The sequence below is a fragment of the Urocampus carinirostris genome, chromosome 17 (assembly GCF_059441175.1).
Source record: "Urocampus carinirostris isolate Australia breed hairy pipefish chromosome 17, RoL_Ucar_1.0, whole genome shotgun sequence".
NCBI classification, from domain to species: Eukaryota; Metazoa; Chordata; class Actinopteri; order Syngnathiformes; family Syngnathidae; genus Urocampus; species Urocampus carinirostris.
Genome location: NC_142365.1, coordinates 7,244,005 through 7,269,464, shown reverse-complemented (window position 1 = coordinate 7,269,464; position 25,460 = coordinate 7,244,005). Strand labels below are relative to the sequence as shown.

Here is a 25,460-nt window from a genome sequence, read left to right as displayed (position 1 = left end):
TCTGCTTAGCACAAGCATGGACATTCAGTTTTTATCTGTAAAAAACCACCATGTTCAGATGATCACTCACAGTAACTATAAAGACATACACCCAACTTCCATCTTATTTGTATATGGGTGTCAGCGATACTCAGCAGACCAGTTTAAAGTGTAATGTCATGTTCACAAATGGGAAGTGACTCTACTGAACAATGTTGAATGATCCTAAATCACTTAAAGTGAAATGGAAAAAAAAACAGCCAGACACTCTGGGTGCTATGCACCCTCAAAGCTTTTAACCTAAAAATCGCCCGATTTGGCCCCAGAGCCAAACTCAATGTGACATCCCTGGTTTAGTGCACGTGTGCCTGTTCCAGCGTTATTTTGTACTTGAATGCATGCTAGAAAGACACAAAAAACTGTTAAGGGTTGATTTCATTTTAAAAGTGAGAACATGAAGGCTGCAAATCATTCGCCAACAAATCCGGAAAAAAAAGATAGCATTCAAGTTCTCAATTCCTGCTCATAACAGTTTGGCCAGGTAATTGACATCACAGGGCAGTCTCGCCCTCAGCGGCGCCCATGTCCACACGTCCTCGTAGCCCAGCGTCCTCATCGACATCCTCCCAGTCATCCGATTCACCGTCCCATGATCCAGTGGGCGGGCTCCAGCGCAGAAGACGATACCGCAGAGGCGCCAGGAAGATGGCAGGGTCCGGCATGGGATGCGGCCTCTCAGGTGACGTCACTCTCTCTTGGGGAACGCAAGCCCGGACCCGCTCCGCCCTCACACTGGGTCTAGGGTTGGCATTACGTTCCTCATCTTCATTGTCGTCTTCATCTTCTTGGGCCAACAGCTCTCCCTGAAAGAGCAGAGGTAAGATTGGGCCCCAAAAAAATTCCAGGCCGACATGACCTTGACCCAGCCCGAGCCAGACCAATTAACATTATTTGCAAACCCCAAATATTTTATTGTATTTGTGAAGACTCAGAAGAAGGAGAGGTGAATTGGTCCGACCCTGGCCCCCCCATGCTCTCGGTTCTCTGGGTCCAACGAGAGGGGGACAGATCCTCTACCAGCAAACACAAGGGCTCCAGCCCACGCGGATGCGCGACACGTAAAGCCTGTCTTTTGTAATTAAATATCAGTTAAACAAGACTGTATAACCATTTGCATTTCTTATGTTTCTGTGTCTGCAGTGGTTACATTAACCAACAATTTCAAATCATTGGCAAATACTTTTTAAGAGTTGACAGGAACATTTAAATGGGGTCCATCATTTTGATGGGTTTAAAATTGAAATATAGACCACAGCGGTAGTACATTTTTCAGATTCTAACACATGGCACTTTAGGGCCCGGTCACACAGCCTTTTGCGTCTGTATCGCGGGTAAAATGTTGCGATTTTTTTTTGCCCGTGGTTGCCCGCGGTAGAAAATGCGCAAAATTGGCCAACCCGCTGTTCATCCGTGGTATGCCAGCAAAACAGACGCCGGCGACTGTTCCGCTTCCTCATCGCGTCAGTTTCACGTCATATTCGCGTGTGGACCACGGGTATAAAAGCTGCCGAGCCGGGCTGTAGAAATCATTACCGCTCACGCCACAGTCCCGTGAAGATCAAGATTTCAAGCTATGGCACCAAAGAAGAAGCCAATATGTTATTATTGTAATAGTTTTTCATTTTTATTTTATTATCTTGTTATGAAATGAAAAGAAATGTCAAGAAATAAAAATGGATTAAGACGAGGTCACTACGGTGACGGGGATCCATGTTCACCCCTTGACGTCTCGAGCACAACTGACGTGTGCTCGGCAAATCGTGCTGTATATACGCGGAGAAAGGCGTTTGACCGTCACACGCGTTACACACGCTAATTGACGTGATAACGCCGCGATACAGGCGCAGAACAAACGTGCTATGACCGTGCTCCACCCGCGATTACCCGCTAAAATTTCGCGTCCTACCCGCGTGTAACCACGCCCTGGCCGCGGCCGTAGCACGTCGTTCCGCTTCTGTACCGCGTCATTACCTCGTGTGTACCACGTGTGCTGCCCGCGGTTACCCGTGGTCTAAAGTTTAGAGCAGCGCAAAACTTTTTCGCGCGGCCAACCGCGTGTGAATTTCTTGCCGCGTGTAAAGCACTGCTGTATCTCGTCTGTATCGCGATCTCAAAGCATCCAACGTGTCTGCTTCACGGGCAGAAATTTCTGGCCGTGATTCAGCCTCGATACGCCCGTGAAAGGCTGTGTGACCGGGCCCTTAAGAGAGAGAGAGGCAGAGACAAATAAGAACAATGACATCACAGGGTAGTCTCCAGTACCGATGTTTAGCATCAAAAGTTTGCAGCTGGTACAAAATGCTGCAGCGAAGCTTTAAACTAGGAGGAGTAATCCGATTTTAGCTCACCTGCACTGGCTCCCTGTTAGTGTAAGATATGATTTTAAGGTTTTGTTGGTAACATACACAATTTTCCATTGACTTGCCCCATCTTTCTGATTTATTTGCCCCCTATGATCCAGCTTGGGCATTCACTTGAAAATTGCTGGTCCACTCGTGATTCCAAGAGCCAAGAAGAAATCTTTGAGAGTGTTCTCTATTCGGGCCTTGGTACTGTGGAATGCTCTTCTCTGAGATACGATCTACAACCTTGGTTCAAGTGTTTAAACCGATGCTTAAGACACACCTATTCCCACTTAGCTCATGTGTGGTGTTAACCTCGTACTGTTGTCATCTTGTTGTTGACGAAGGTCGATCCTGTTTTTTTGCACGATGCACGCATTTCGATCCCTCGTACTGTCAAATGGACCTGATGTATGCCGGCATCATCTAAATTCGGCTGCATTAGTCAAGATTTTGGAGCAGGAAGCTGTCAACTGAACATTCTGTTATTCCCTATTTTTAATGTTGAGGATGTCTGAGTATTGTCTGCGGATGCCCTTGCGACATACATTCTCAAGGGTTCTTCCTTTTCCTCAACCTGAGGTTTTTTAATTTTTACCTTGCCCTCATGTAAGATTTAGATCAGGGTTTTTTTTAATGGTGGGCTGTGTAGCCCTTTCAGACTTTTGTGACGAAAGGTTATACAAATGAACATGAATTGACTTGATAATGACGGGTGAATAACAAAAACAAAGGCAGCGGGAGAGAAGCTCTTTGGGTCGGGGCTGAAATTTCAATCATTATGTTTTTGTCGGGTCGGGCTTAAGATCTTACCTCTAGCCGGGAGCCACGCCGCTGCCGCAACTTGGCGCGAGCGGCGTTGAGCTGTGAGCAGAGGGCGGCCGTGGCGCCCTTCTGTCTCTGGACCTCGCGATTCAGCAAGGTGATCTTGTGGCTGCGCTTCTTCAGCTCTTCCAGGAAGTGGCGCTCATCCCGCCGCAGACTACGTCCCAACTCCGATGCCCGCGCCCCGCCCTGGCGCAATTCCCCACGGGCAGCAACAGTCGTACCTTGCCGCTCCTCCAGGAGGCGCTGCGCCGCCTTGCACCGTGACACCAACTCCGCTTCATATTCTGAAAGATGTTGAATTTAAAAAAGAGAAGACAGAGTGGATCAAAGGAATTTCTGAAACGATGTTTTGGCTGCATGGAATCCCTTTTTTTGATGGTATAGCAAATAATTCAGCAAGCATAATTGTAAGAAGTACCATATTTTCCGCTATATAAGGCGCACCCACAATAAATAGTCTCTTGTTATATATCTTTCATACATAAGGCGCACTGGACTCTAAGGCACAGAAATTATTATTAGAATCACATAGCGGTGCAGATATTACATGCAACGGCATTAAGACTTCATCCATTATCACACAATTTTTACTCACAACACTTATTTGCATAGTGTATTCTGATCAGGGTTGGGTAGGGTTACTTTAACTGGATTACTTTCAATTACTTTTGGATTACTCCAATACCAAATATGCTAATAAAAGACAAAACAAACTAAATATGAATAAAATTACTAAATTTTGTGCAGGCTTGTAATACATGGAACAGCAAAAACGATATTGGCAAGCTGTTTAGATTTATTTTTATTTTGCTTCTGTCGCATTTTATGTTAGTTTTGCCGGAGATCAAAGAGATCAAAGCCAGGAGAGAAAGCTTACCACGTGTTGTGAGTCATCATTTTATTCATATTTAGTTTCTTTTGTCTTTTATTAGCATATTTGGTATTGGAGTAATCCAAAAGTAATTGAAAGTAATCTAGTTAAAGTAACCCTACCCAACCCTGATTCTGACCCGGTTAAGCAGTCTCTCCACTACTTCACCTGTGGGTCAATAACCTCTCTGTCTAATATTTATTCATACGTAAAAAGGCTTGTATAGTATTTTGTTGAAAGACTTTCTGTTTTCTCCATTCTCTAACACTGATTGGTGAAGAAGTGGAGAGACTGCTCAACCCATTAGAATGCACTATGCAAATCAATGTTGTGGCATAGTAAAAACAAATTGTGAAGATGAGATAAGGTGTAAGATTTTGGCATGAGTCATTCGAAACCACTGATGGTCTGGTGGTGATGTCTCGCTATTCTCACTGCCACCACTTGGGTTCGAATCCCGTTGCATAAATGTTTTTCAAATTAGGTCAGCGATGTTTATTGATCAGCAATGTTTATCGATTTGATCATTCCTTGCACAATAATTGCTCAAATGTGGTGTTACAGTAAAACCTTGTTTACTTGAGGTTTACAAGGTGCACTGGGTTATAAGGCGCACTTCCAAATTTCTGGCCAAATTTGGGTCTTTAGGTGTGCCTTATAGTCCAAAAACTACAGTACACCGTCAGTGTAATAGTATCAGGCAGCACTGAGTTCTACAGGAATGCACACAATTAAATAAGAATAGAATACAACTGTATTTCCATTGATGACAACATAGTGTACATCGTTTACAACAAGATTAGATCTGGATAAACATGTGAATAAGAAAAAAAGAATGTTAGGATAGACAAGATCTAATTAAACGACCAAAAAAGTAATAACTAAAATAAAATGTTAATTTTTGGTACATAAATTTGCTTATTGAAGGTTTTTTTATTTACCTTTATTATTTTCTGTAAAAAAATAAAAACAATCAAACAAGCAAAAAAAATGTTTTGCCTTATTTTGAGAATTTTCTAGTTTTAACCAAAAAAAACACTGAAGTGGAAAACACACACACAAAAGAAATCCCAATTAACAATGATATCTGCCAAAAATACTACAATTTTTTTAATACAATTTTGAAGCAAAAAATTTGAATAGGGCAAAAGGTTCTGTGCGTATTATTTCACAAAAAATAATGTATACATTTGTGAATTAAAATTAAAAAAAAAAACGAAATATTTAATCAATTGAATTAATTATTTCAGTACATTTCCTCTTTAATTTTTCAAACTTTTGGGGCAAAAATCCAGACTGCTGCCTAACATGCATGACTCCCCATTTCCCGTAAAATAAAAGGCTTGTGTGAGGAACGTCACGCGTTTGGGTCCTGATCCTGTTCTGGTTCATGACATATTAAAAAAAACGCAATCGGCCAGAGATAAGTAAAAATGCCTTAAAATCCAGTGCCTATTTATAGAGCTGGAAAGAAGGTAAACACATTCAGCAATGCACAATTACAACAAAATACCTCTACATACACTTACCATTAATTAACGAATAGATTCATTTTAGTTGTGAAACCAGATTACGTTTTATTTGAGTTTCATGAAATCCGTTGTTTATCTTCTGTTTTAAACTCTTGCACCTTATAGTTTGATGCGCCTTATATATGAGGGTATTTTTGAAGGTACTTCTTTTAGTCAGGAAAATATGGTACTTTTCATTACACAATAAAGCCAGTAGTGCAAATAAATTGTAACCACTATTGTGCTCAATTTGAAAGTTATAATGTATGTACACGACACACTAACAAAATTGTTGTAGTGATAGTTAAAATGGCAAGACAGTATCGATTATTATTCTCTTGTGGCGAGTGCATGTGGACGATAAACTACATATGTTGTGACGTCATAACTCACCTGCTGTTGTCCTGTGTGGGAATTTGGAGTCCAGCTCGCAGTTCAGTTCTGCACACACATTTATGTTAGGTTACGTTTCGTTGAAGCTGAGCATGTAAATCAGGGGTCTAAAATAAAATTTACTTGTGGGTTACTGGAGGGTATTGAAGACCTGGTATTAAATCAGGTTTTCCATAAAAAACCTCAGATATAAAAAATCCACTATTCTCGAATGAATTAAAAGAAATGCTACACAAAAAAAAATCTAAAAAACAAAAAACATGAAGAATTTATATGAAAATCAATCTATCATTAAAAAATGAACCCATAGTATGCATGGGCTGCACTTACATTAAGCAGTATTACCTAATTACTTTCTGTAACCCTCTGAAGAAGAAATCCTCTTCCGTCCCCCCAACTTTTTTTAAGTGATCACATAATATTGATTGGGACAAGACGATTGATCGATATTTGTGGTAGCACCTCACCTCTGTCCATGCCATATCTACTCCTTTCGGCACATTTGCGCTAAAAAACAACTGAATTTATTTGGCTTTGTGCCATCTGCTGACAACATTTTCAACAAGCACACCGGTCTTTGCTCGTTCCCCTCCGTGGTTGCAGTGAAGTGCTACGTACGCTTTGTAAAACTCCCTGGTAATAGCTTTCAGGAGACTTTTGTTTACCCCGTCTCTCTACGCCCGTCTCTGCATCCGTGTTAAATATTTTTTTCATGGCCACTGCCTAAAGATAGCTGGGATGCGCTCCAGCACCCCCGCGACCCGACTGGGGATAAGCGGTGCAGAAAATGGATGAAAGGATGGATGGATAGATGGCACTGTATTGTCTAATGCGAACTAAAACCGGTGCCAAATGATTACTGCGTAGCAGCAAAATGTCAGACAAAGATGGCGGCGACTATTAGGTATGGATTCCTCTATGTAAACTAAACATACATTTTTCAACCCATAAGATTATTTATAAAAATTAACAATGGTATGATAGTTCATGTAATTTTTCCTGTTATTCAAAGCAATGTTTTTTACTGAATGAAGGTTTTTCTGTACCAGTAGGAGGCACTGACTATTACACACTGTCCATTTAAACTTTCACATTAAGAAGGGGGCCTCAGACTGTCATCCGGTTTGAGACGCCTGATGTAAATGTAGGTCAGTGCCGTCTAAGAAACCCCTGTTGTGCGCGCGCGTGCACGTACCCTGGCATCTCCTCTTGAGGTTGCTGATCTCCACGTGCAGGCCAGCCAGAAGCGTGAGATGTTCCTGCTCGAGGAAGACGATTCCTCGATGCACGCCGGCCAAGTGATGCTCCAGCGTCCTGCTGGCCTCCATGACGAGGATTCACCTCACGTGACCACTACGTCTGTAGGTCATCCAACACAAACAGGGATGTTATTCCGCTAGCTAGCAGAAATAAAACTGTTGCAGGTGCCAATGCATGCAAACGTTGCTCGTATGTACGCTTGCATGTGCGTGTGCGTGTTGTTCTACCGAGGAAGGTGCCGTGGATCCCGTCCTGCTCTTCGCCACACAAAAGATCCACGCAGCGTGTGCAAGCCTTAAGCATTTGCTGGTTACAAATGTTGCAAAAAAGGGAAAAAATGACACGTCCTCGCCTTCACCTTCTGCGTGGAGTGGACCACAAAGCAGTCAGCAATGCGCGCTTGTGTGAAAGTGATTGTGGGGCAATTAGTGCCCCCTAACGGTAGGAAGAGAGAAAACTTAACAAAGAAGATGTATGCATGCAGGATGACAAAGTGAATAAAAGGGACAGTGTAATAGTTATTGCCTCATAGTGGTACAAAAAAAAACTTTTATTCAGTAAAAATATATCATTCATTTGAATGTTAGGCAAAAATACATGAACTATTATACCAATGTTATCTTTTATACCAAAAATAATGGGTCGAGAAATGTGTATTTGTCACGAGGGAGACCGGACCAGAACGGAGGCAGGAAGGGAGAACTCAATTGCGTTGACGATCAAAACTTTTATTTACCAAAATAAAAGTCGTCCAAAACTCAGGGACAAGACAGAACAAACAGGCTTTAACAAAAAAAACAAAAACGTGCAAACACAGGTTTCTTCCGACTAAAACAAAACAGGACAGAGCAAAACAGAACGGGAAATGCAGACAGAAAATGCAAACAGAAATGCATTGGGCCAGCACCCGCAAAACCCCAAACCCACCCTTAAGTAGCACATACGCAAATTAGTTGATCTACTGCAGCCGTGCCCAGGGGGCGGGGCCAGCCGGTCGCCACGGCGACCATGCTGGACACGACAGTATTTCTTGTTAATAGTGTAAATCCCTACCTAGAGGTCGCCGCCATGTTTTTCTGGGATCTTGCTGCTATGCAGCGATCATTTGGCACTGGTTTATGTTTGCATTAGATAATAGTGCCCTCCAGTGGTCAAATATCAAACACTGGGGCTTTAATGATTTTGTGTGATTTGTTTTGTTTCGGTTTACCGGTAGTTTTTGTTTTTATATCGGTTTATTTTGTTTTCAGTTTGTTTTGTGTATGTTTTGTTTTTGGAATGCTTTTTAGTTTAGTTTTTTTTGTTTTGTTTACAATGTGATTTTTGTTTGTTTTGGGCTTGTTTTGTTTTTAGATTTGTTTTGGTAAAGGTTTTTATTTCTTGTGTTTTTGTCTAATGAGATTGTTGGAGTGGTTTTGTCATGCACAAAGACGTCTTGCATCATGATAACGCAGCTGTTGACTAAAATAATAGTCCCGGATCAAGATTTTTTTGTTGTGTCAACTTGAAAAAAACCCCGGTAAATTGAAAAAAAAAATTGTCAGGTGTTTTTAGAGGAGAAAAACTGTAGTCCATGCATTCAACGATAGTGTTGGTGAGTTTATAAATCAAAGTGTATGAATATGCTGTCCATCCATCCATCCATTATCTGCACCACTTATCCTCAGTAGGGTCACGGGGGTGCTGGAGCCCATACCAGCTATCTTCGGGCAGGGGGCAGGGGACACCCTGAAGTTGGCAGCCAGTCGCAGGGCACAGAGGGACAGACAATTCGCTCGCTCATTCACACCTCGGGACAATTTGTGCTGGTCAATTAGACTGATATGCATGTTTTTGGAATGTGGGAGGAAACTGCAGTGCCCGGAGGAAACCCACGTATGCACGGGGGGAACATGCAAACTCCGCACAGGAAGGTTCGATCTCTTGACCTCAGAACTGTGCCGCACACGTGCTAACCACTGCTCCGCCGTGCTGCCCGAGTATGCTGTCATTTATCTTAAAATAGGATTGATCACACAAATTTTTGGAAAACAGATTATGAACAATAAAATATTTTGCTTGTATATTTACCAAAATGCAATGTGACTAAATATTTGGGAGCGATTGAAAGATCAAACATCACTGGAAGTGCCAATTTGATTTGGCATTTGTAGTGCATTTCTTTATCCACTGAATTAAAAAGGAGGACAAGCGAGATAAATACTGTTGTGTCATTCTTTCTACACACCAAAGGTCTTTTTATTTTCTTCTCATTTCAATTTCTTCTCAATGGACATTCCAACAAATCCGGCAGCTTCGCAGTGCACGCCTCATCGACGTTCAGCTGCAAAATGTCGAACAAGACTGTTTGTCTCCGGGTGGTCTTCCTGTCCCACGGTCTTGAGCAGGGCGACAGGCGCGTCCTGCATGGCGGTCTCGTAAAAGGGACAAACTTTAAGATGGTCCGACAAAGCCGTGGGCTCACTCATCCGCCATGACGACACAGAAGACAATGCCGGACTAAACTGCCAAACCTGCAGCCCAAGAACGAAACGGAAATAGAAAATTTAGCATTCTCAACCAGTGTCTGGACTATTCTTTTGCACAGAAACGATACTGCGACTGCATTATTCATTGAATGCAGATAATTGTGCTAAATAATTCTACATCACTCATGCTGTCACATAAAACTCTTGATTTTCCATTATCAAAGGGTGGGCATGTTTATACTTACCTAAAAAACACAACTTGTGCCGTCTCTGAACGCTGAAATTCTCCTCATGCAGATATTCTCCCTACTGTATACACTCCCATTCAAGCCAAAATTACAACTATAATGATTACAGTGATGTTTGATAAAATAAAATACTGAAATCATGGGAGCAGGATATTGTCACGGTTGCCATGGCACCCAATTGGTCCCGCCCGTGTGTCACGGTTGCCATGGCGCCCAATTGGCCCCGCTCGTGTGGCGCCAGCTGCAGCTTGTTGACAGATTGGCTCCCTGTCAGTATTTAAACCCTGTCCTGTCAGTCCCCTTTTGTCGGTCCGTCTGCGAATCTCCGTTTTTACACGGCAAGCCCTTTTTCGCCTTTCCTGTGTTTTGCTCCTGTTTTCCTCCCGCTACGACCTGTTTTGATCTCGACCACGTCTGTTCTTCCATCCTGTATAACGACCCATTTTCTGATATCGACCACGTTTTTTTCTCTTCTATCTATTCTATCTACTGACCCGTTTTTCCGCTCCCAACACTGCCATCGCTCGCCACGGAAATACCACTTCCGCGTCTGAGCAACCTTCTCTCTGCGTCCAGATCGTGTGTGCTCTCCTTTCCCTTCTTCCCAATAAAACTGAGTAACGTTACACTAGTGGGTCCTGTCTCTGTTCTGGTCTTGACAAATATATGTGCATATTTGTTTTTGTGTCACCAGTACCAAATGGTAGGTAGTGCATGAGGAGGTGGAAGTGGCTTTTACAGCAACAACAAACCCAATCAATCAATGGGGCAAACGTAAAGAGAAAATTTTTGAATACACATGGTGTGGAGGGGAAAAATGGTTCAGACAGTATACCCACAAATGGAGATCTTTGAGTGGTTTTAAGCCCAGAGGCAAAATGGATATGAAGTGTCTCAGCAAACTGTTCTTTTCCAACCTTCAAGATTGTACAAGCTGAGAAATATGAAGGGTTCACTTATTTCACAGTTTGGTCTACACATTTTCTCCTATTTCTTTTATATCATTCTATTTCAGAGCATTTTCAGGGAGTTGGCTTCTATGCAAGTACATACGGTATGTTTTTATCTAGATCAGGGGTCAGCAACCTATCGGTGTGGAGTGCCACTTTTATATGTCCTCGTAAATCAGCGTACCACACCAAGATTAATGACTCGCACAACAATCTTTTTTAGATCCAACAGAGCTGTCATTTAATACCAGTCCGGATATACAACATGGATATACATTGAAATCGTATAACTGACCAATTTATCTTCCACTATTTTTGTTCATCAACAAACTAAAAAATGACTGTGAGCAACATGTGGAAAGGCCTGTAGACACCCATGACTTCAACTATTCTTCATCATCAATGAACTACAATCAAAATCAAGTGATATGGACAGCTACCATACCATTCATCAATAAAATCTTATTTTAGAAACTATCAAAACTTGAAACACACAGTGGGCAATGTGGTAGATTGCTTCAGTGGTGGCGTTTGTAGCCGTGACAAATGTTTTCAGGGTCTGTGTTTTTTTGCTGTACCTGGACACAGCGCGTTTTAATGTCTACGCCATATCAGACTCATCCTTGAATTCATGTTCATGTTTCGTCTCGGAACGACGTTTAACACTTGACGTGCGAGGTTCAACCCCCCTCGAGGCATAATGCACAAAACAGCACTGTCTTTTTTTTGCACAAAGCCTGTCGTCTGTCCAAGCTGAAAAGAACAAGATTTTTTTCGCTGGAGGAGTTGTTGTGTTTCGTTTATTTATAGCGCGCCAGTGTTTCTGTGGGTGGGTTAAAACACAGATCTTTCCTCCTTTGCGAGGCGCGGCGCAGACACGCTCGCACACTGAGCAGAGGAGGAGGGGCGGCGCTACCGTAAAGCCTCTAAATAACACAGCGTGCAACTGAAAATGTCTGAATTTCACCTAAAAATGCGCATGAAAAAAAAAAATCATTATTATTTTGCCTTGCGCTCGCTTGCCACTGGTTGCCGACCCCTGATCTAGATTGTTACTTTCAGAGTAATGTGCTACTTTATGCGCCAGTGATGCGGGGGTTACATTTTACATGAAGTATCTGTATCTAAGTACCCGCCAAACGCTGGCATTGACAAAGGAGCAAACGGGCGGTCTCACCGGCTCGGATTTCCACTGGACAGCCTTTCCAGGGCGAGACGTCCTTTCCCAGCGTAGCGACACCATCCCTCGAGAATTGAGAAGTGAGGCACAAACCCGCCGCATGAGTCGAGACACCAGAGCCAGCTGAGACAGCGAAAGAGCGTCCAGAAAGCTCGCCACGTGATACAGAAGCTCCCAGGGCAGAGAGCTGAGACCGCCGGAGGTCTCGGAGCACGGCGGAGGACAAACGTCTTCGGACGGACGCAAACTGAATGAGCCGAGATCTTCGCTGCGAGAGGAAACGAGAGTAGAAATCACAAACAGTGGAAATTAGGCAAACAAACCCATGAATTAACTAAGTGGTATGAATATAAATGGTAAATGTATTTAGATAGCGCTTCTCAAGTCAATGAAGACCTCCCAAAGCGCTTTACAATGTGCTTCACACTTACCCATTCACACACACACTCATACACCAATAGGGAGTCAGCCATACAAGGCCCCTACCTGCTTATTGAGGGCATGTCCAAGGACACTTAGACATATAACACAGAGGAGCCGGGAATCGAACCTGCAACGTTTTGACCCCAAGACAAGCGCTACCTCTTGAGCTATCAATTTCATTCTACTTTCTGGGTTGTTTTGCAGAAACGGACTCGACTTTTTTCGGTTGTTCGGAGTTTGCATGTTCTCCCCGTGCTTGCACGGGTTTCCTCCGGGCACTCCGGTTTCCTCCCACATTCCAAAAACATGCATGTTAGATTAATTGGCTGGTCCAAATTGTCCCTAGGTGTGATTGAGCGAGTGTGTGGTCTGTCTCTGTGTGCCCTGCGACTGGCTGGCACACAGTTCAGGATGTCCCCTGCCCACTACCCGAGGATGGCTGGGATGGGCTCCAGCACCCCCGCAACCCTATTGAGGATAAGCCATGCAGATAATGGACGGATGGAAGGTTAGTTAGTGTGTAAAAGGGAAAAGTGTGAAGCACATTATAAAGCGCTTTGGAAGGTCTTCATTGACTTGAAAACCGCTATCCTTCGGGTCCTTTTCTTCACAGGGTTAGTCTGTGCCTTGTCATAATCAAATTATATTTCTATTACGGTTTATTTTGTTTTTATTGTATTTCAACCATTGTGTATGTTTGTGTTATGCGTTTCAGGTTTTGGGCGGGGATAATGGAGGGGATTTTATTGGCTTGTTGTATGCTAAATGTATTTATACAGCACTTTGAATGGAAATTTCTTGCCTAAAAAGTTCTATGCGTTCATCTTGGAATCAAGAGGTCACAGGTTCAATTCCCTGCTCCTTTCGGGTTAAATGTGGAAGTATCCTTTGGCAAGACAACAAACCTCTAATGCCTCTATTAAGCCGGTAGCCGCCTAACATGGCTGACGCCACTATCGGTGTGTGAGTGTGTGTGTGAATGGGTAAGTGTGAAGTACATTGTAGAGCGTTCATCTTGGAACCAAGAGGTCGCAGGTTCAATTCCCGGTTCCTTTCGGGTCGAATGTGGAAGTGTCCTTTGGCAAGACAACAAACCTCGAGTGCCTCTATTAAGCCGGTAGGTTCCTTGCATGGCTGACGCAGCAATCGGAGTGTGAGTGTGTGTGTGAATGGGTACGTGTGAAATACATTGTAGAGCGTTCATCTTGGAACCAAGAGGTCGCAGGTTCAATTCCCTGCTCCTTTCGGGTTAAATGTAGAAGTGCCCTTTGGCAAGACAACAAACCTCTAATGCCTCTATTAAGCCGGTAGGCGCCTAACATGGCTGACGCCACTATCGGTGTGTGAGTGTGTGTGTGAATGGGTAAGTGTGAAGTACATTGTAGAGCGTTCATCTTGGAACCAAGAGGTCACAGGTTCAATTCCCGGTTCCTTTCGGGTTGAATGTGGAAGTGTCCTTTGGCAAGACAACAAACCTCGAGTGCCTCTATTAAGCCGGTAGGTTCCTTGCATGGCTGACGCAGCAATCGGAGTGTGAGTGTGTGTGTGAATGGGTAAGTGTGAAATACATTGTAGAGCGTTCATCTTGGAACCAAGAGGTCGCAGGTTCAATTCCCTGCTCCTTTCGGGTTAGATGTAGAAGTGTCCTTGGGCAAGACAACAAAGCTCTAATGCCTCTATTAAGCCGGTAGGCGCCTTGCTTGGCTGACGCAGCTATTGGTGTGTGAGTGTGTGTGTGAATGGGTAAGTGTGAAGTACATTGTAGAGCGTTCATCTTGGAACCAAGAGGTCGCAGGTTCAATTCCCTGCTCCTATCGAGTTAAATGTAGAAGTGCCCTTGGGCAAGACACCAAACCTCTTATGCCTCTAATAAACTGGTAGGCGCCTTGCATGACTGACGCCGCTATCGGTGTGTGAGTGTGTGTGTGAATGGGTGATTGTGAAGCACATTGTAAGGCGCTTAGGGGAGGTCTTCGGTGACTTGAAAAGCGCTGTATAATGCAAACCATTCAAAATTTGTTGTATTGAAGTGAAAGCTTACTGGTATACGACGGTGGCGTCCTGTGTGTAGCCAGCAGGTCGGAACCTCCTCCAAGTGTAGTTGCAGCCCAAATACGCCAGAGGGCAGCGCTGCTCAAACCAGCCATCCAAACCGGACTGAATGTCGCAATGGACGTTCCTGCGGACACGATTACTCCTTTAACACCAAACTTCTGTGCGTGCATGTTTAGAAACCTGCAAAAGTCAACACACCTGACATGCGTGGGGAACTCCCTGCGCAGGAAGCTGTGACTGCAGAGAAAGTTGAAAGCGCAACAGGCGTGGCTGTGTCGCCCACTCGAGCTCTCTTCACGCACCGTTAAGTAAAGACGATTTGGGCTCCGGCCCGCCGTGACCTCCGCCAAGGTGCATCCCCGTTTAAACGGCGCCGAGCGGAACCGGTGAGTTTGTGTTCCTGTGTCCACGTACAGACCATCCACTGCTTTCCAATCGCTAATCTGGAATCCCCAAATTACAGTTTTGCACTTAAAAGTTGGGGTACATATTTTGAGGCAGGGGCGATCTTAGGTTCAGAGCTTTGGGGGTGGTCAAACTGCGGCCCCCAGGCCACATCCCGGGCTTCTTCATCTGGTTCACCAAACAAAAATGCAATATATAATAGTAAAAATAGTACTACTAATGAACTTTGTGTATTTGCTACAAAAATACATTAGAATTTATACAAAATTAATATCAAATCAAGCGCTTAAAAACAGATGGTCTGCATTTATATAGCGCGTTTTGATCCCAAGACGAGCGCTTCACCTCCTGAGCTACTGCCGCCCAACAGGGGACCTAACATATTATTTTGTCTTTATATATATTATCAAGAAAAAAAGTACCGTACTATATAAATACTACAAAAATACTACTAAAGTTATACTGTGATACAAAAATACAATGACAGAAATATTACAACAGAAATACTACAAAAATACTCCAACTGTATTGTTAAGAAAAAAAATACGATAGAAATACTACAAAAATACTACTAAAGTTATTGTGTGATACAAAAATACTATTACATAAATATAACAACAGAAATACTACAAAAACTCTCCTACAGTAAAATTAAAAACTATACTAAAGAAAATACGGCGTCAGAGAAGCTAGGTGCTTAGCACGCAGCCCCATGGTGCGGAGGTTCAGGGTTCAAGTCCAACTACCGCAGCCTCCTCGTGTGGAGTTGGCATGTTCTCCCCGTGCCTGCCTGGGTTTCCTCCGGGCAGTCCGGTTTCCTCCCACATTCCCAGAAACATGCATTTCAGGTAAGTTGTCCCTAGGTGTGAATGAGCGGGTGAGTTGTCTGTCTCTGTGCCCTACGACTGGCCGGCAACCAGTTCAGGGTGTCCCCTGCCCACTGCCCGAAGATAGCAGGGACGGACGGGCTCCAGCACCCCCGCGACCCTACTGAGGATAAGTGGTGCAGATGATGGATGGATGGACTAAAGAAATACTACAAAGATACTAATATAAAAATACTTCAAAATACTTCTACAGAAATACTACAAAAACACAACTACAGTAAGACTATAATACAGAAATACTACTACATAAATATTATGACAAAAATACTACAAACATCCTTCTATTGTCATGATTACTGATTTGGATCACCTGCGACCGCTCATTTGGCGCCAGCCACTGCGGGCTATCTGATTGGTTCCCTGTCCCTTTTTAAGCCCAGTCCTTTTACTCTCCGGTTGTCGGTCCGTCAGCGAACTTCTGTTGTTACGAAGGAAGCATTTTGACCCTGACTCCCGCCTGTCCCGATTTTGGATCCGTTTTTTCACCTTTCGTTCCTGATCTCCCCGTTTGTCTCCGGTTATGACCCGTTTTTTTATTTATCCCGACCACGTCTGCTCTCCTGTCCCGGCTTACGACCCGTTTTTGATCCCGACCACGTTTTTGCTCTCCAGTCTCGGCTATCGACCTGTTTTTCCGTCCTTTACTCTGACATCTCCCGCTACGGAAGATTCACTTCCGTATTCGGATCACGATCCGATTGCATGAGCTGCCCTTCCTTTTTCTATCAATAAACTTGTGGTTAACGCTACGCATTTGGGTCCTGATTCTGTTCTGGTCGTGACATCTACAGAAATATTACTGCAGAAATATAACAAAAACAACTACAGTAACACTACAAACGTATCACGGATATACTACAACAATTGTACAATGAAAATACGCCAAGATATTAGAAATACTACAAAATACCGGTACTTCAAAATAATGGTGCAATAATAGTCTGAGGTTTGCAATAAACTGTGGTCTGTGCAGCCTTTGAGACTCCTTGTGATTAAGAGTGTCACAAATAAACATGACTTGACTTGAAAAGGTAAACATTTAACACTACCTCAGTGAACATGTGGTCATTAATTAACAAGTGTAAGTTAACACTAGTTATTTTACTGTGAATGGTTTCCATTGCTTTAAGAATATTCAGAATACATATCAAATGTTAAAAGAGTTTTAGGAATGAATCTCCTTTTGTTTTAATTGCGACTCCAGACATTTTTGTTTTAGATTTTCTTGGCCCGTTGTGGCTCTTTCAAAATTTTGGGTGGCAGAGCGCAGGCTTAAATGGTCCACTTTTGTCAAAATTGCCGAAGTGACTACTTGAGACTTTTTTAAGTCTACCTGATTTTGTGTTGAGGAGTTAATTGTGTGTGAGAGACTTGTAGAGAGACCTTTATGTTTGCTGGCAAGCTCTGCAAAAACACATAAATACTAGCCGATGGAGTTTGATGCAAAGACCTTGTGTCCTCGGGCCTCCCTTTCAGCATAGCCCAGCAGGGTGTCCTGGATTTCGTCGTCATACAGGTCCTCTGGACCGACCGGCAGGTCAGATGTGTCCACGCCCCGATGCTGGGTCTGAACCCGGGTGCCCGTATCGTAGAGTTGCGTGCGACTTCGGTACCGGTAGCTGGTGGGAACCTAAGAACAGTTTTAAGCCTTACTTTGTAATGTGAAATAGGGTTAGGAACCCAATCTTTATTGGGGTTAGGGTTTGCAAGGACCTTAAAGGAGCGCAGGGTCTGCACAGGGATAGGATCCAGGCTTCCGTAGACAAAGTCCTTGTCTCTAGGCGTGCAGGCCTGGATGTGCCCGAATGCCAGAAGCATGCGACCGTGATGGACCACGTACATGTTGTACTCCTGGGGGCTCAGTTCCTGACCCAGACGCTCCAGAACCCCATCCTGCCATGGCGCCATTCCTGTCTTGCTTGTGTCCGAAGGTGGGGGGCCCCCTGCACCGTCTGCACCCTCTTCTAGGGTAGATTTTGACTGAATACTTCTCAAACCCACCTCGGCTTCCTCGTCCTTTACGATGTTGTCTTCGTGATGGTTCATATTGGCCTCGGACAGTGCACAGTTGCCTTTTTCCGGACCCAAGATCGTCTCGCTCGTCTTCGGCTTGTCCTCTCTTGAGGACTCTTTGGGAGCAGTGAATGTCTCCCCGGTAACAGCACTATCATTAGCCTCCATAACTTGCTTTGTTGCAAGAACCTCTAGAAGATAAACAACAACTTAGAGCCTATTAGATGTCAAAAAGTACTTTTAAAGTACTATAAAAGGAAACGTGTGTATAATTTGACCCCTAGATGTCACCGCTTGATGTAGTACAACTGAAAACGAGTGCTGCAAAGCACAAGGAAGAATACAGACCACAAGGAAACAAAGTGATCATTTTGCTTCTTTTTTTTCTTGCCCAGCCTTTTTGAGGTTTTGGATACTGATAGCAGCAAGATGGTAAACAATTATGTCAGGTCCCTTCAGGTATGACTCAGGTTTTCTAAAATAAATGCTAAATTCTTGGCCTACAGATATTTAAAAACAAGGCACATCTGTATTATTGTTAGAGTATGTTTGCTTATCATTTTCAACAATATTATTTTTTCAACCACATGGAGGCGCTACATATTACAGTCCCTTTAAATGTTAGCATGGGGATTTTGTTTTTTTCTATCTACAAATTTTTGAAGTTAAAAATTCCAGTTAGAAAATAATTACATACCAGAAGACAGCAAAAGGGAATATTTGTAATTCGATGTCCATAGCAGTCAATGGCATCAAATGAGTCATTGCCATTGACGTCCATACCCATCAATGGCAGTCAATGAGAATTTTCTCTAACTCAACATGTGGGTTGTTTTTGATTAGTGTCCCTCAAAGTATCTTCCTATTTTTATACTTTTTATTTTTTAACAGTGTTTAAGTCTAGGCTTAAAACAAACTTCTATTCTATAGCTTATGATTGACCTGTATTTCCTGTTGACGATATCTGTGTATTAATTGTTATTACAACATCCATATCAGTCTGGAAGGGGGATTACCTCAAGTTCGGTCCCTTCTCAAGGTTTCTTCATTTTCCTCATGGTGAGATTTTTGAGTTTTTCCTTGCCCTCATGTAGGTTTTAGATCAGGGTATGATGTAATAATAGTCTGTGGTTTGCAATTATCTGTGGTCTTTGCAGCCCTTTGATACTCCTTGTGATTAAGGGTGTCACAAATAAACATGACTAAGAATATAAGACTCAGGTTTGACGTCAATAGCCATTAACAGTGTTGGGACCAATGCGTTACAAAGGAACACGTTCCTGGAACGCAATTATTTTTCTCGGTATTGAGTACTGTAACGTGTTATGAATGGAATTTTGTAACTAAGTTTTTATGACTACTTAGAGCCTTACTGCGTTACTCACAGAATGCGAATAAGGTATTGTGATGTTCTACGTCTGCTGAACACAAAAACTGTGACATGTGTTATTTTTACCTACAAAGTACAACTGAGTATGGTTACGATGCACAAAGTACGAGGGCGCTGGCTTTCTCCTCATGTCGATATTCTCCCTAGAGTCGAATATACAGCTATAAAATAAATTACTGAAATGAGGGGATGGGATTAAAAGTGCATATTTAGTTGTGTGTAACAAGTAGCAAATGGTAGGCAGCGCATGGGGAGGGGGTTGTGCCTTATGCATGAAAAACAAACCGAAAGTAAAGGCAAACGTGAGCACAGAATTTACGGTAAAAGTGTGCTGAAATTTGGTCGTTTCATTCGTACAATTTCTTTTGCAGTACACTATGCCTGGACTGGAAAATGTCTTGGACAGTACCCAGAAATAGAGAAGGAGATCTTGGAGTGGTTTGAGGACATCAGACAAAATGGAGATGGAATATCTCGGCTAAGTGTTTGTTTGTAAGCACCCAAGACTGGGCAACTCATTAAGTATGAAGGCTTCACTGCTTCTCTAAGTTCGTGTACAGGTTTTGTTATCATTTTTTTAATTATGTTGCTATTTTAAGGCAGTTTCTGGAGGTTGGCTTCTATGCAAGTATATGCGCTAAATTGTAAGTAGAAAGTTACTTTTGGAGTGGCGTGGTACTTTTGGCGTCAGTAATCTGGTGGGTAACTGAGTTCAATTTTAAATTAAATAACTCTTTGTCAGTAACGCGCCCAACACTGGTCGTCAAAGACATAAAATGAGTCAATGCCACTGTCGTTTATACCTGTCAATGGCAATGGATTTGTTTTTTTTTCAAGAACATTAAATAAGAACATTTGTCCGACTCAACCTGTGGGTTGTTTTTGTGCAATTTCCTTCAAATTTTCTTCCGGTGCCCTTTTTTCTTCTTCTTCTGGCTGATGCTGCATCATCTCCGGGTAGAGAGTGTCCATTTTCAGGCGAGCAAAGAGGTTCCTTTGATCTACACATGCCAGGGCTACGTCCAAGGCCTTTGGCTGGACCTCCCCAGAAACATCCGGTTGTGGGGGTGCGAAGTCCTCAGGCCATCGGTTCCAATCAATAGTGCAGACCACCACACTGGCGGGGCAGGTCTGCAAGTGGGCGCCCAGCCGGGAGCGTGGAATCAATGCCGGGCAACCGAAAGTGGCATTCAAGCAGGGTACGCGAATGTCAGGGCACAGCAAAAGGTGTCCCTCTTCTTTGCACAGATGAAAACGTGCACCGCAATGCAGGCGGCACACCATAAGGGGGCAGCACACACCAACCTCTGCACGTGCACGGCACCGCAGAGTGTAGCAGGAGTCGCAGTGGGTGTGGTAGCGCTCCCTGGTGGACGAACGGCGAGCACTCTGAAAGGAGGAAGTTATCGGTAAAATCAAGTCTAAAAAAAAATCCAACCTCGAGTGTATTAAAGTCTCAGGAATTCCTAGCCCGACCACTTAATCCAAAATTTCACATTTATGATAGCAAATTAAAGCCGATCTTTTTTTTTTTTAACAAAATCTAAGTTAAACGAGACTGTAAGAACATTTACCTATGTAACGGGTGTAATAATAACTTTTGTTTTATTGAAATTCCGGCTGAAATATGTGTATAGTTTTCGGTAAGTGTCATGCAAGGATGAGTCCAACAGTGCCACCTGCTGGTATGGGGTGGGGTTTGGTTTGGCTCCTGACATGTGACCGGGAGGCGGGGTTTGTTGGCAGTTTTCAGAGGGAACTGCTACCGGTAAGACACATCTTTTGGTGCTCCAAGTTAATTTTAAACATAACCACAGCTGACAAATCTCTCAACATGCACAGTAATGTGATTGATGTTGTCAAGCTGGATTTATTTTCGTTTTGTTTCTGTTCTACTAAAATATCAATTCCCCTTGTAGAGATCAAAGAGATCAAAGCCAGCAGAAGAGCTAGAGTTGTGACTCATTCATTTGCAGGTAAATTGTACCCGTTTTTATACTCATTATTGTTTTTATTTCTATTTTCTCATATACATTAAAAAGGATGATGTTGGTTTAAATTCAGACTAAAGAAAAATATGTTGAATTCATTGTAAACGTTAAAAATCCACTATACGATCTCTTGTTAAAAGTATCTTGTTAAAATGGATGTAAAAAATGTATTGTTATATTCTAAGATGTATTTTATGTGAATTGAAAAGAAAGCTCTTTGATATGCTTTAGGCAGTTTTCAGATGGAACTGCTATTGAGATCAAGGAGATCAAAGCCAGCAGAAAAGCTAATGCAGAAACTGTAATAATAAAAACCTCATCATCCAGTCCAGCGTGAATGTGGATCTTTGGTGGGACAAGTACACCGCGGTTACACCTATTTTATAATACTGTGTCTGCAGATGTTACATGAATCGACTAAAATACATTTTTTCAAGAGTGGACAGGAAAATTAAAAAGCCGTCCATTATTTTGACTGATTTAAAATTGGGTTATAAACCACAGCAGCAGTGCGTCCTTAAGAATCTAGCGTGGCTCTTTAAGAGAGAGATAGGCAGAGAGACAAAGAAAAACAATAATCGCCACTTAAATGAGTTTGTTTTGTTTATTTTTTAGTATCCACAAATCATTTAAGTACAGACGCTCCCCTACTTGCGACCATTCGATTAAGATGAATAGATCCGAAAAAATTTTTCGGGATGTCGAAAAATATCCGGACATTGCTGCAAGTTATATTTTATATTGTGTGCACGTTTTCCGTGTAAAGGACATAACTGTAGTGCTTCTTTCCGCCGGCACCGGCATGTGGTGGCGCGGTAAAAGGTCACCCAGCATCCACCCCAAAGAAGAAATTCGGCTTCTACTTCCTGGTTCGTGTGCAAACATAATAATGTGTACTGTATCGCTAGCGCGCTAAGAACTTTGATGTTTTTATTGTTTGATATCTCGTGCATCCTTCCAATATGGTTGGTGTATAGTGTAAAGAAGAGGCAAGCAGTTTCTTTTGAAACGAAAGTGGAATAAGAAAGCTTGATGCGGTTGAGAAAATGGTCGGAACGCTTTTTTTCGTTACTTTTTACTGCGGAGGAAGACCTTTTGAAGCGGATCTTCCAAAAGTAAGTTAAACTCAACTTTATTTATCTTTATAGAGCATTATTTTATGAAATGTTTATTTTTTAGTACAAAACAATACAGGTTACTCATACAAGCCTTAAACATACTTATATAAACCTTAAACATACAAAATATAGCACTGAAGCAACTTACGAACAAATTCAACTCACGAACGACAATCCGGAACCTATCTCGTTCGTAAGTAGGGCAGCGTCTGTATCCATTTTTATAAAAATACATTTATTTTTGAAAAAGTCAGCGAGAAAGAAGGCCGGTTTGACCTTAACATCATGATTAACATTTTAGGCTCGACCCAGGCTGAAAATCGGGCTTTAGAGCTTACCTCAAGGAGGTAGCAAAATGACTCTTGGCAACTTTGAACCAGCAACATAATAAACACACGCCAAGCCTATTGATATTAAAAAGCAGGAGATTTTATCTCAAACTATAGTTTCTGATTGTAAACACAATCAAAATGCAGAATATAATTAAAAAAGTGCTTGTTTTAAACTAGAAGTGGCAAACTTTTACCAATTGAAGCTGGTCATTCACGCATATTTAGTCTTTTTTCATGATAAAGCAGCTGTAGAATAAAATATTGGTATCCAGTAACGTATTTTTGTGTTTGTTTTTTGAATTAAAATATCCATCCATCCATTATCTGCACCGCTTATCCTCAGTAGGGTCGCATGGGTGCTGGAGCCCCTCCCAGCCATCTTCGGGTAGTGGGCAGGGGACACCCTGAACCGGTTGCCAGCTAGTCACAGGGAACACAGGGACAGACAATTTGCTCGCTCATTCACACCTATGGACGATTTGGACCGGCCAATTAACCTGAAATGCATCTTTTTGGAATGTGGAAGGAAAGCGGAGTGCCCGGAGGAAACCCACACAAGCACGGGGAGAACATGCAAACTTCGCACCGGAAGGTTGGTAGCTGGATTTGAACCCATGACCTCAGAACTGTCCCGTACGCGCTAACCACCGCCCCACCGTGCTGAACTAAAATAAGGGTTTTGAAAATATCTCACCAGTGAAGGGTCATTGTGCTTTTCAAAGAAAGAATATTTCCCACTGGCATGAGAAATCATTGACCTAATCAGTGTTTTCCAAAAGTGATCAATTCTTCCCAAAATATTTCTCTAATTAGCTTATTACTTAAATATGTAAATCAATCAGTGCCCTTGCAAGGAAGGTGTTTTCGTGGTTGTAACCTTTTTTACCTACACTGTGATAATTACAACATGTTAATAACATAATAACAACATAGTAATAACATGATAGCTTTTTGGGGGAAATGCATATCAAACGAGAAGCCCTCCTGGCTAATGAGCACCAAATAATAGCTATTAGCTTAAATAAGATTGGTGACCCCTGCCGTAACACATACACAATGATGCTTTAAGAACGCGGCACACATTGGACTTAGGAATTATGAGAATTTTGCACAACAAACACACTCACCATGACTGAACTCCCTTTTTTTGCCCGACAAACTCAGACATCAAGTTAGAAAAGCTCTTTTCGTCCGACTTAAGGTCAGCACGGTGAGCGTGTCGGTGTTTGTGTGCGCGTGTTAAAAATAGAGACGTATGTGGCGCTCGTGAAATGTTCCACAGGTGCTCGTATTCAGCTTTACCAGCCTCATGACAGTTTTTGCCGACTGTGGACGCATAAAACGGAATGAAAAAGCTGATTCCAGGCTATGCTGAGGACAAGATTGAGAGTTGCTTTGCTTAGCAGCTTTTTCAAGGAGGAGTTTGCGAGTTTGCTCTGCTAATTTTAACCAAAACAACTTGACTCCTGCTGGAGACGAAAGCCTATCCTTAAAGGAGCTTGCCAGGGCTCTTCATTGGTGGCTATGACCAACCTGAACTTGTCACGTTCAGTTCTACAGATGGTGAGTCCAGATCATTGTACATAACCCTATGGACGTATAGCACCGTTTCGCGATATAACATTATAGGCACACAATGGTGGGACTAAGCACCTGTAAACACATTTAAAGCCTGTTCCTCCTGAAATGGCCGTCCATTTAGAAGTTTCCGAGTATCACGTGACTTTTTAACCGGCCGCCATTTTGAGATACAAAGAATAATGCAAGAAGATGCAAATACAAATCAATATGAGTACCGTAAATTCCAGACCATAAGCCGCTATTTTTTTCCTAAATATTCAGCCCTGCGGCTGTAGCGCGTTGGTACCTTTCACAGGCATGGTTTGGGATGAAAATTATATTATTATTATTTAAGCTTTGAAAACTCTCTCGGTGTACCGTCTTTCTTTGTAAATATGTGTAACCATGTATAATATGTATTTGCAACTGTATATTTTTGTATTGTATTTATTTTAGAGATTTATTGTGATATGTTTTCTACGAGCGAATCAAAAAGAAGCGGCGGAGCAAACGCGGGCTGACGGGAAGTGGGGTGAAGCTGAGTTAAATCTGTTTGTTGTTGCAGCGGACAATAGTGGATACCGGTATATATTTTTCCCACCCTTAACTTTGGAAACATACATTTTTTTTCATTAGATTATGTTCAATGGTACCCGGACTTTAAAGGTCTGCATTAAATTCTAATTACAGGTATCATTTTTCGTTTATATTGCCGATTGTGGTGTTTGGATTGCATACTATATTTATAGTTACAATCACGGCATCTGGTCAAATTTGGGATAGGCTTTTGACCTTGCTACATGTTTCATTGTAGGCGCATGTGGCTTATATACAGGTGCGGCTTGTGCAAGGACAAAACCAATAATGGCCTTAAAATGTAGTGCATGCGGCTTATAATCAAGTGCTCTATAGTCCGGATTTTACGGTAGTCTACAGTTTTAGACAGGGTTTCAAAGACTAGAGATGAGGAAAGTTGAGGGTAATTGACAACTTAGACCCGTAGTTTATAAAAGTTAAATATTTTCCCTATTAAGTAGGTGTAAACAATGCCTAACTGAGTTCAAAGAGCCCTTATGCTTTTTTTCCATGGGGGCTATCTGACTAAATCTTACATTTAACAAAGTTTTTCTGGGCAATACACATTAGGAAGGAGGAATAGGGGGGTGGTAAGAGTTCTGTAGAGTATCATCATGCTT

The 25,460-nt window shown here is 42.5% G+C and overlaps 2 protein-coding genes across 2 annotated transcripts; both read right to left on the bottom strand.

The window, feature by feature from the left end:
- Positions 1–401: 401 nt before the first annotated feature.
- On the bottom strand, positions 402–7,916 carry LOC148349057 (coiled-coil domain-containing 92B-like). The gene is made up of 5 exons (XM_088321054.1): positions 7,472–7,916; positions 7,180–7,343; positions 5,985–6,032; positions 3,195–3,493; positions 402–842 (listed from the first exon to the last, which is right to left on the bottom strand). Exons 2-5 carry the CDS (start codon positions 7,310–7,312, stop codon positions 531–533), a joined length of 792 nt encoding a protein of 263 aa, XP_088177180.1. The 5' UTR covers positions 7,313–7,343; positions 7,472–7,916; the 3' UTR covers positions 402–530.
- Positions 7,917–9,443: 1,527 nt separating this feature from the next.
- On the bottom strand, positions 9,444–24,015 carry LOC148349056 (F-box only protein 40-like). Its single transcript, XM_088321659.1, has 8 exons — positions 24,007–24,015; positions 20,133–20,652; positions 17,574–18,064; positions 17,311–17,490; positions 14,767–15,011; positions 14,555–14,692; positions 12,088–12,358; positions 9,444–9,757 (listed from the first exon to the last, which is right to left on the bottom strand). The coding sequence occupies exons 1-8, from the start codon at positions 24,013–24,015 to the stop codon at positions 9,554–9,556; spliced, it is 2,058 nt and encodes a 685-aa protein (XP_088177785.1). The 3' UTR covers positions 9,444–9,553.
- Between the last annotated feature and the right edge of the window lie 1,445 nt (positions 24,016–25,460).